Here is a 10,510-nt window from a genome sequence, read left to right as displayed (position 1 = left end):
AATCATCGAATCCCAGGCTTGCAAGTCCGTGATGCTGCCAATATAGTGAGCTACCGTTCCTATGAATCTTTATGCGATGGCCTCGGGCGAACACCCGTTATAGCTCTGCTACATCACATGGACCCACGATATGAGTTGTGCCCAAGCACAAATGGATTATCCTGGAAACGCCTCGCCCCTGTTGGCCGCCATCTACCTAGTCAAAGCGAAGCCTCACTCAGCGGTCCGCGGCTAGCCTTTGGAATGGGAACATTTGAGGTTGCTTCATGCCTGACATATAATGGCCATCGATCTTTGATTAATCAACAAGCCCCGGCATAATCCAGACGAGTCGATCTTTACTCTTTCTGTGCGCAAAAATTGTGGACATGTTTATCTTTATCGTTGACGTCGACGACCAAGCGAGTCCTTGCACGAAGGCATAGATGAGCATAGCAGCTTCCGCCGAAGGAGAAGAAGAGAAAGGGAGACTTGTCCGATACGCTTATTTGCTATTCACTATCACTGAGGCGGCACGCTTCACCGCATTCACTCACCAAACCGTTTCATCCAGCCTGCTTCCCACGACTGAGCGAAATATATCTTCATGAGAGGCTTCTGGGTAACCGCAGTAGCGACGCTGCATCTGCTCATAGCAGTCGGTATTACTATGGCACGGGCTCTTGCACCGCAGCTTTTGACCCAATCCGTCGTCAGCAAAATCCAGCTGCCAACGATCCCGTTGAGGTTGGTGAACACCGCGCCAGGAAAGCCAATCAAACCAGGAACTGAGCTCCGGATTCTTCCAGTTGGAGATTCAATCACCTACGGCTTTCTGAGCGACCAAGATGGAGGTGATGGAAATGGATACAGGCTGCAACTTCGGCAGCATCTATCAAGTAAGAAACAAGCAGGACCTAACACAGTCAGTTGCTGATATCGATGGATCCTATCTCACTGCTAACACTCTGAGTGAAGAGGACAGAGTTGTGTTTGCAGGCACAGAGACGTCAGGCAACATGACGGATGGCTATTATGTATGAAAAGAAACAAAAACCCCCGCTATAGTCTGCTTATGTGTCTCATGGGATGCTCATGAGGTGCGAGCGGATCGATCCCCGTGTCGACTCACAAGCTAATTGTTTCATCCTCACTCCATCGCCAGGCTGCTTGGAACGGCAAAACGATCCAATACATCTCGGACCACGTCACACCCTCGCTTGAGCAACGCCCAAACATCATACTGCTTCACGCCGGGACAAACGACATGAATCCCAACGGCGCCATTTCCAGAGAGGGCCACGACCCAGTAGCTGCGTCTGAGCGTCTAGGGAGCCTGGTTGACAAGATGACGACCTTGTGTCCAGACGCCGTCATCCTCGTCGCCATGATCATCGGGACTTGCAATGACGAGCAAGCTCCGCAGACAAAGGTGTTCCAGTCGCTGATCCCCAACGTGGTAGCACCCAGGCTCGAATCTGGGAAGCACGTGCTGGCGGTGGACTTTTCGACTTTTCCGCTCGACAAGCTGAGGGACTGCATTCATCCCACAAATGAAGGATATCATCTTCTCGGATACTACTGGTATGACTTTATCGCTCAGATTCCGCGGGACTGGATCACGGCTCCGGTGGGAGAAGATCCCCAGAGGCCGGAAGAGCAGAATCTCGCCATGCGACTTGAGACGGACCTGCTTCTTCTGGGCCTTTTGGGTCTATTGGTCGTGTTGATGTATGCTTGATCCCGTCGATCTACTCGGCTAGATCGGCTCTCTGGTTCGGAAAGCCCTTTGCTGCCCTCTCTCTTCCCCTCTCCAAAGAGCAGATACCATCAACGTTCAGCTTCCTCAACTGCCAGAAGGCGCTATAATCCTCAAACTCACAACACCAAGCACATACGACCATAGGTAGTGGAGAATTCGGGGTCTCGTCTGCTCCCCCAGAGACAAACCACTAACCGGCAGATTAGTAGTCAGGTGGGTGACCACTGGCGAACACCGGCTGTTGTATGTTTTTCTTTTTTGTTTCATCCTTACTTTTATCTTGCTTGTCTTGTTATTGCCCTGCAAGGGCGTGTGACATGGCGTTACTGAAGCCGTTCGTTCTGTCCTACCTTGAATATAACAGGCAGATAATGGCGGCAGCGAGATTATGGTAAAAATCATGCTGCAAAATATATTAGAGATCTGCGTGTAATGGACAGGAAGTTGAACTTTATACAAGCACCTGCAAGAAGTGATGAGGCGGTTGTCTCGTCGGGTGTATTTCCGAGACTGCCCAATATCTACTACCAACATATGGCACTCGGTCAGATAGAAAGAATACTTAGGTAGCTAGGCTTACAGTAAGTAAACCACCTCTTTTGATACAGAAGAAAAAAACGGATTGCATCCGAGAAAAGGAAAGGGACAAAAAAAGAGAAGTCCAGCTTCATAGGGCAACTGAAGAGCTTTGCTCCCGGCAGGGCTTGAACCTGCGACCTTCGCATTACCAAGACTAGTGGCCGAAACGACCCGAAGTATTAGTACGAAGCTCTAACCAACTGAGCTACGGAAGCCCTCGATATGTTTGAGTCTTCCCAATTTCGCAACATACATTTGGCACAGTAGTGCACTGGTTGGGGGGGGAAACCGGAATATCTCACCCATCGCCTTGTTATTGGTGATTGGACAGCTTTCTGTGTGTTTATGGTTGCGTTTCCATGTAATGACAATGCAAAGCAATGTGCAAATATACACAGAATAACATCGTTCCTTGTTACAATGTGATTTACAATGCACTGAAAAGGAATTACCGCCACGGCTCATGCCTTGTCCTGCAGCGCAGCTACACAACATTGATATTTCGAGTATTTCATAGGGTAGGTGGGTGTCACAAGCCGCCAGGTGAGCACGAACGCAGCTATACGTTGGATATCTCCGCACGTCATGATGAATATGTACTAGATAAACATGTCAACACTGCTGTGAGGCATTTCATATCGTGATACAAGGAATACTCATGTTGTATTGCAGACCACAATCTTCAGGTACTTCCTGATGTCTACTACCTAGTAGGTAGCTACCTACCGATCATCAGGCACTTCGTATTCGTACCAGGTCTCGCCAGAGCAAGCCTCGGAGGTCGTTCGGCTTAGTCATCAACAAGATTTCCCTACCTTACCTCAGGCCCCACTATGACCTCTACCGGCATTCGACGTCGTGAACTTTGGGAAAGAAACAATCCAGAGAGCAACATCAATAACATTTGACAAACCGACGTCAGCCCAATTGCCGCCAATAATCACCGAGCAATCACACCTGCACTATTCTATTCCTTGCGATTCAGTCCAGAGTTTATTAACATCATCTGCAACGAGACGAAATTAGCGAACTATAGCCCAGCAGATCCTCATCTGCAACCTGCCGAGCCATGCCCAAAGAAAAGAACTACAACCCCGTGCAAGCCCAGCGCAAGGCTGACAAGGCTCGCGAGATCAAAAAGGGTACGTCGAGACTCATTGTTTTATGGGAGCAAAGGAAGAGGACAATCAGCGGTCGAGGACTAACAAGCGGCGTCCCCTCCAACAGGAAAGGCCGAAGCGCAAAGCCGTCGCAATGAAAAGCTGGCGCGCAAGAACCCGGAACGCATCCAGAAGCAGATCGACGACCTCAAGGCCGTGGTCGCCAAGGGCGGGAAGCTGACGCGCCACGAGGAGCAGGTCCTCGAGGGCCTGGAAAAAGAGCTCCAGCTGGTGCGCAAGGCCAGGGACGCGCTGGGGGACAAGGCGCCCAGCTTTGGCGGTCGCCCCTGGGATGGGTCGAGGCCTGGGGCGCTGGGCAAGCGGAGGCGTGGCGACGACGACGGTTCGAGCAGCGACGAAGACGTCCCCGAGGATGTGAAGAGGATACCAATGCCGAGAGACACGCCGCCGCCGATACCAAAGGCCGAGATGGACAAGTGGTACGCGAAGCGAAGGGCAAAGCGGGAAGCCGAAAATGCGGCCAGGCGGCGCGAAACGGGCGACGACGAGGCACGTGATGGCGAAAACAAGACCAAAGACGCGACGGGAGATAGGGGACAGAGAAATGCGCCGCCAGTGGAACCCAAAACGGTCTACGAGGCAAAGCCGGTGGTGAGAGATCTCAGGAAAGAGGCCGTATCGGCCTTTGTGCCCACGTCGGTGCAGCTGAAGATGAGCAAGGGCAAAGGAAAGGGCGGGCTGATGGAGCCGGAGGAGGCAGATCGGCTCGAGAAGGAGGGATACCTGAAGACGGCTGGAGGAGCACAAGGGGATGCAGACGCCCAAGTGGCTTCTCATCATGTCATGATGGAGGAGGTGGAAGACGAGGAGGCATGAGACGTGTGATTTTCGCCATCTTGGCTCGTCTTGTCTGCATAGTTTGGCGCATTCGGATTCAGGTCACGGCGTAACTGGGGAACATATCTTTTTGTGTCAGTTGATAGTCGAGCTCATTGGCTCGTGCCTCGTGGGAGATGAATAGCAAGCCACGTCCAATTCAGTCATTTCTTCCCGCCCCCTTAGTCGGCCATACGAAGAACATGTGAATATATCAGGTTGGCCGTGAACCGATTGGTGGCCATCATGCCCGCGAATCATATTGCCACACCCCAACGCACTGTGGCGCTCAATGCAACAGCATCCCCGGGATTTGGTAGGGTTGGATCCTGTATGGGTTAGCGGACCATGTCGATGGGACGGAAGGGCCTGTCGGATGATGGCATTCCAATGTCACGCAGGTGCATAACCTTTCTCAGGCGCTCTTCGTACCCGACTGTCGTCTTCCCTGGTGGACCAGAAGGGGAGAAAAGTATGCAGGGAAAGAAAGGCTGAAGAAGCCACAGACCCCATCTGCGGTAGCCTCTCCATCCTCACTCTCATCCTTCTTCCACCTGGAGCTGTGTATCCCCTCAACGACCGCAAATTCCAGCCTCGTGCCATCTTCTGACGTACAAAATATACGAAAAGCTCCATCGAAGGATCTTTGTTTCTTCTTCGCCCCCATTCCATCCTCCACACTGGAGACTTCCGATAGGTGGAGCAGCCCGGAGTGCTCCGTCTCCCGCACGAGAAAACCACCCAGAAGCCACTAATCTCAGCTATAACCTGGCAGCGCCTCTCGGGCTCCCTCGGCAGGCGGTAGCTTGGGCGGGTCTCGTCCTCTTTGTTTGGGGTCATGGAGACTAGCCCAGTGATTGCCGAGATACTTAATTGAAGCATTGTGTTTTTGCATGGCGAGAGGCGCGAGGTTCGGGTAGTTGTGGTTGTTGCTGATAGATCAGACTGTGCTCCGGCCTGTTAGGAAGCGAAGCCTGAGATTCGCCATTTTCGTGATGATTGATCTCATCATACTCCAGTATATACTGTTGTCATTCCGGCTAACAAAAGTCGATCCAGTAACATGTGGTAAAAGCTCGACTTCGACCGGCAATAACCAAGTACCTAGTGGACCGTTGTAGTACTGTAGAATCCAGTTGAGAGACGACAGTGGGAAAACCCTGCCCTGTCAGAATGGGCAAGGTCCCGCCTCAGTGACTAGGGGGGAAGGCCGGCGGTGGAACTGGCGAAGCAGCAAATGGCGAGTTTCCATTACCTACACACGGCCTTTGCGCCATGAGTCCTCGGCGCGCGAAGCTCCTCGACCTGGTGCCTGGGTTCCACTCCGACAAACGGTCTGTCGCCCCACGCCGACGGCGGATATAAACGATTAGCATCCATATAGGGCGCCGGCTTGACAACTTGCAGCGTCAAAAAGCCAAGACCTTGCTTCACTGGATCGACCTCTCTTCTTCGTCCTTTCTCGTGAGTGGCTCTGTTCATCTTTGACAAGACACTTCACGAAGCTTCTTTTGGCCCCTTCGATTCCCATCCTCTTCAACTTCATTTTGTCCTCTTCTTCATCCCCTTTTGGTCACCATCGACAACTTGGATAAACCTGTCGACGCTTTCTCTCCATCAACCAAGCTGTTGTTGTTGATCGTTGATGACATCTCTCTGAATCTATAAAGCTGGAATCAAGCACAGCGTAACCTCGACAACAACTCCTAGAGTGGGCAACCAAGCAAGAAACCCCGGGAAAAAATGGACGCCCTCCAGGTCAACTCGAGAGCGATCCACGATGAGGCCGAGTACGAGCAAGAGCCCGAGCACGAGCCAGAGATGAACAGCTTTGGATCGTCGTCAGACGAAAAGGAATCAGTTGGCGCCCCTGAAAAGGTTGCCACGACGGAAGAGCATCGTCAACAACAATCCGGCCAAGATCTGGAACGACAACAGACGATGAGATCAACGGCATCGTATCAAGAGACCTATCCAGAAGGCGGGCTCCAGGCATGGCTTGTCGTGGCGGGCTCCTGGTTCGCCATGATCGCCTCCATGGGCCTGATGAACAGCATCGCCGTCTTCCAAGCCTATACGCTCAGTCACCAGCTCGAGGGCCACAGCGAGGGCACCGTCGGCTGGATCTTTTCCATCTACACCTTTCTAGCCTTTTTCGGAGGCGTCTATATCGGCCCTGTCTTTGACAAGTACGGTCCAAGGTGGTTGCTCATCGCTGGGTGCGCGTGTACCGTTGGCGCCCTGGTTGGCATGAGCTTTTGTACAGGTATGGCTTTGTTCCAGTATTCCGCTGCTTTGGCTTTCACCCCAACAACCGAGTCACGTTCCATCCCGTTCACTTCTCGTCTCTACTCTCGTTTGTTGTTGTTCAGCCTCTTGTGTTCAGCCCCTTGTGTTCATCTCCTCTTGTTCATGACGTTAGCCCCTTTGATCGTGACGAAGGCTGACCATCCACTCTCAGAGCTGTATCAGTTCATCCTCTCCTTTGGCATCCTCGGCGGCTTGGGCACCTCTCTCACCTTTACCCCATGCATCGCCGCGGTAGGCCACTGGTTCAAGGCCAGACGAGGCTTCGCCACTGGGCTTGCGTCGACAGCTGGAGGCATTGGAGGCATAGTCTTCCCCCTCATGCTCACCGCCTTGTTCGATCGCATCGGCTACGGCTGGGCCACTCGGGTGCTCGCCTTGATCTGCCTCGTGTGCGGACTCGTGGGCATCAGCCTCGTTCGATCCCGTCTGCCCCCGGCCCAAAACGCAAAGGCCCACCCCGACTTTCGCATCTTCCGGCAGATCCCCTTCCTCCTGACGACACTGAGCATCTTCCTCTTGGAGTTCTCGCTCTTCATTCCATTGACCTACATCGCCACCTATGCTCAAGACCAGGGCTTTGGCACCACGTTTGCCTACCACCTCCTGCCGATCATGAACGCCGGCTCCGTCATTGGCCGAGCACTCCCCGGATACTATGCCGACGTCGTTGGAGCCTTCAACGTGTGCCTCTTCTCGGTGGCCCTCTCTCTAGCCTCTTGCCTGTGTATTTGGCTGCCTTTGGGCCACACAAAGGCGGGCATCATCGTCTTCTCCTTGCTCTTTGGCTTCGGGAGCGGCAATAGCATTGCCATTGCGCCCGTATGCATCGGCCGCATGTGTAAGACGCAGGAGTACGGCCGCTACTATGCCACCACGTACACAGTCGTGTCGTTTGCATGCCTCATTGGCATTCCCATTGCCGGCAGCATCGTGCAAGCCAACGGCGGCTCTTACACGGGGCTCATCATCTTCACTAGCTGCATCTACGTCGGATCAGCGTTCTTCCTCGTTCTCGCCAAGACGTGGCAGCTGGGTTGGAAGAACTGGCGTGCCAGGTATTGATTGGTTTGAGAGGAATCATTTTCATCTCCTGCAGAAACAACGAGCAAGCACAGTCTCCTGTCCTTTCTTTCCATTTGCTCCCGTCGATTATTGTCGTTCTTCTGTTCAGGATGGAAAGCGGTTATCATGTCCAAGGATCATTGATAGATATCCACGAGGTTCGGCGATGGCGTTTTGGTTCTTCATGATGAGGGAAGAGGAAAAATGTCTTCTTCACGTAACGAAGGGAAAAGTTCATGTTCGCATTGGTATCGCATCTTGTCTCGAGGTATTTTGCTTTTCTTTTTTTTCTTTAGCATGCCGTCTTGCATGTGTGTTATTTAGGCCGTACATTGGTAGCCGAAATTGGTGCAAAGCAAATCAAAATGACACGTAATGGAACGCCCTGTGGTTGCTGCTCCTTTGAACTCTAGCCCGCGATGCTGAGTGGTATCATTTAGGTCCAAGGCCTCAAGCGCAAGCTTTCCTTCTCTTTGACAATGCCAAGGAAAATCTCGTCCCTACTGTTTCTGTCAGTGCTTTTTCTGCTGCTAGAGATGCATTCTGGTAATGTGATTGGCCTTCGTGGGAAAGATGACCACTCTTGGGTTTATTTTCTCTCAGCGCTGCTTGATTTGGCAATGTGATCATCGTGAAGCTTTGCCACAGCTGGTATGATCAGAGCTTCAATCTCTTGTTCTGGATCTCCCTCTGGCACCTCGTCCGGTCGAAGCGGCCGCCCCTCGGCATCGCCCCAGCCGCCATGTCGGGCGACACGGAGCCACTGGTCCTCACGGTTCGGGGCAACGAAGACGACCTCCCATTTGCGCGTGGAAAGCAGGTTGCCGATAACGAGGTGATGCTGGTAGCGCTCAAGGCTGTAACGTGCCTTGTGGACGAGGATGCGAGGATCCGTCTCAAGCTTGAAGCTGACAATCATGCCTAAGGGAGCCCAGCCTTCGACAAGGCTCTTGAGGAACTTGGGGACGGGGTCGAGATCTATAATGAGGCGCTTGGAGCGCGGCACGCGAGGGGAGGCATCGAAGTTGTCAAACGTCTCTTCGTCTTCTATTTGTGGCGACGGGGACGGCGCGTCCTGGGGGTAGAGCTTCTCCACGATGTTTGTGGACTGGATCTTGTGCTCGGAGAGGCGCTCCGGCGGGACAAAGAAATCGGACACTGCAGCTGCCAGGTAGAGCAGGCCGCTGGAGCCAAGCGGCGCCATAAGCCGGGCGACGGCGCGGAGCTCGTGTAGGTAGTCGCCAATGGTGACAAAGGGCAGCAGGAGCAGCATGTTGTTGCGTCGGGCGCTCTGGTACTTGCGTAGTACGTCGAGAATCCTGTCCGAATCGCTGGGCCTAACAGCGACACGGCCGTCGGAATCCTCTTCGAGGAGGTCGAGGAGACAGTCGGTGGAGTGGGAGTAATGGCGCGAGTAAGGGAGAAGGCTGAACTGGCGGTGGAGGAAGATGACGGCGTATCCAGCTGAGAGGAAGTACTCGGCGCTGGTAGCACCACGGGTCCCGGCAGAGAAGTTCTAGGTTGGTGGTGATGTTACCTTAGCACAATTCCGCTTGACGACATCATCCCAATCGATGAAGAAGTAGAACACGGCAAGGGACGAGGCTTGAGGAGAGGCGAGCAACGAGGCTTCACATACATCAATGAATCTCACAGTGTTCTTTTCCAGGGGCACAGTCGTTCCTCCAGAGGTGACAAGAACCACCCGCCGGTTGGCCGCAGCATGTTGCGAGATGAAAGCCTCGGCTAATGCCGTATGGGCGGCCAGCTGCTTAGGAGGGGCATTGGAGGCGAAATAGGCGTCCTCAGCCTGGAGGGACTCTGACGCAGACATGATGTCGAGTCTGGTGTTGAGTTGCTGCTGCTGCTGTTGTTGTTGTTGTTGTTGTTGTTGTTGTTGTTGTTGTTGTTGTTGTTGTTGTTGTTGTTGTTGTTGTTGTTGGAGTAGTAACTGAAGTTGACGGATTTGGAGGTCCGAATAAGGTGGGAGGACGTTCCCTGTGTTGTTAGAGGTGAGGTATGGCGGGGTTATCTGATAAGGGAGATGGTCAACTCCGGAGTGGGAAAGTGCGACTAGCGGAAGACAGGTAGTACATACAATGGAAGGTGCTTTATTATCTGCGAATGGGCGGATAGAACATCGACAGAAAGATCTAATACCGACGTTATGCTGTATGGTGAGTGAAGAGGTATTATCATTGAAGGGCGAAGGAGAAAAGAAATCCCATAAGCAACTCGCATCGCGGCGTCTCATATACCTCAGGTGTGCTCACAAGTACGAAGCAGCTCCCATCATGACATGGCCGAATCAGACTTGAGCCAATTGTGTTACACAAGGGGAAGCCTCTCTTGTCGTGCCAATGATAGGTCCGAAAGGTGACAGATGAAGCAGTTGACGAGCATCAACAGTGGCCCCAGATCTGCGGCTCATGTCTGCTCCCACCAACAGCACATCGTCTGCCACCTACCTATCTAAGCGTCTTTGACGATACTACTGTAAACGCTGTACAGACGCCCCGGAATGTCCCTTGCAAGGCACTGCGGTGACAGTTGGACCGAGACAATGCTGCCGGCTCCGGCAAAAGGATTGCCATGGGCCGAGAGCCGAGACCCCGAGCCGGCGCCGCAACCGGCCTTTGGCTCCGTATACAGTTTACAATATCTGTCTACACTGTCCCCTACGACGTGCTTTGCGATTCATCATTAGGTACTTTCGCCATGCATGTTACGCGTAGATGTAATTCAAGAGGAGCCAAGTCAACATGATGAAAGACATTAAATATCTATATACATATATGGTCATTCAGCGGCTTCTATACCT

General features: G+C 52.8%; 4 protein-coding genes across 4 annotated transcripts; 3 read left to right on the top strand and 1 right to left on the bottom strand.

Annotated features, from left to right (window-relative positions):
• Positions 1 to 772: 772 nt before the first annotated feature.
• Positions 773 to 1,672, top strand: TRIREDRAFT_41248 (uncharacterized protein; the record flags this gene model as incomplete). Its single annotated transcript, XM_006963986.1, has 3 exons — positions 773 to 878; positions 958 to 1,016; positions 1,115 to 1,672. Coding segments are annotated over 3 exons (723 nt in total), but the record flags the coding sequence as incomplete, so codon positions are not given.
• A 1,717-nt stretch (positions 1,673 to 3,389) lies between these two features.
• TRIREDRAFT_3351 (uncharacterized protein) lies at positions 3,390 to 4,317 on the top strand (the record flags this gene model as incomplete). Its single annotated transcript, XM_006963951.1, has 2 exons — positions 3,390 to 3,462; positions 3,548 to 4,317. The coding sequence occupies 2 exons, from the start codon at positions 3,390 to 3,392 to the stop codon at positions 4,315 to 4,317; spliced, it is 843 nt and encodes a 280-aa protein (XP_006964013.1).
• A 1,743-nt stretch (positions 4,318 to 6,060) lies between these two features.
• On the top strand, positions 6,061 to 7,689 carry TRIREDRAFT_106029 (uncharacterized protein; the record flags this gene model as incomplete). The annotated part of the gene is made up of 2 exons (XM_006964249.1): positions 6,061 to 6,583; positions 6,779 to 7,689. 2 exons carry the CDS (start codon positions 6,061 to 6,063, stop codon positions 7,687 to 7,689), a joined length of 1,434 nt encoding a protein of 477 aa, XP_006964311.1.
• A 589-nt stretch (positions 7,690 to 8,278) lies between these two features.
• On the bottom strand, positions 8,279 to 9,523 carry TRIREDRAFT_3350 (uncharacterized protein; the record flags this gene model as incomplete). The annotated part of the gene is made up of 2 exons (XM_006963950.1): positions 8,279 to 9,205; positions 9,329 to 9,523. 2 exons carry the CDS (start codon positions 9,521 to 9,523, stop codon positions 8,279 to 8,281), a joined length of 1,122 nt encoding a protein of 373 aa, XP_006964012.1.
• Positions 9,524 to 10,510: the final 987 nt, after the last annotated feature.

The sequence above is a fragment of the Trichoderma reesei genome, assembly GCF_000167675.1.
Source record: "Trichoderma reesei QM6a unplaced genomic scaffold TRIREscaffold_6, whole genome shotgun sequence".
Taxonomy (NCBI): Eukaryota; Fungi; Ascomycota; class Sordariomycetes; order Hypocreales; family Hypocreaceae; genus Trichoderma; species Trichoderma reesei.
The sequence above is the reverse complement of the archived record's forward strand: the minus strand, read 5'-3'. Positions and strand labels throughout refer to the sequence as shown.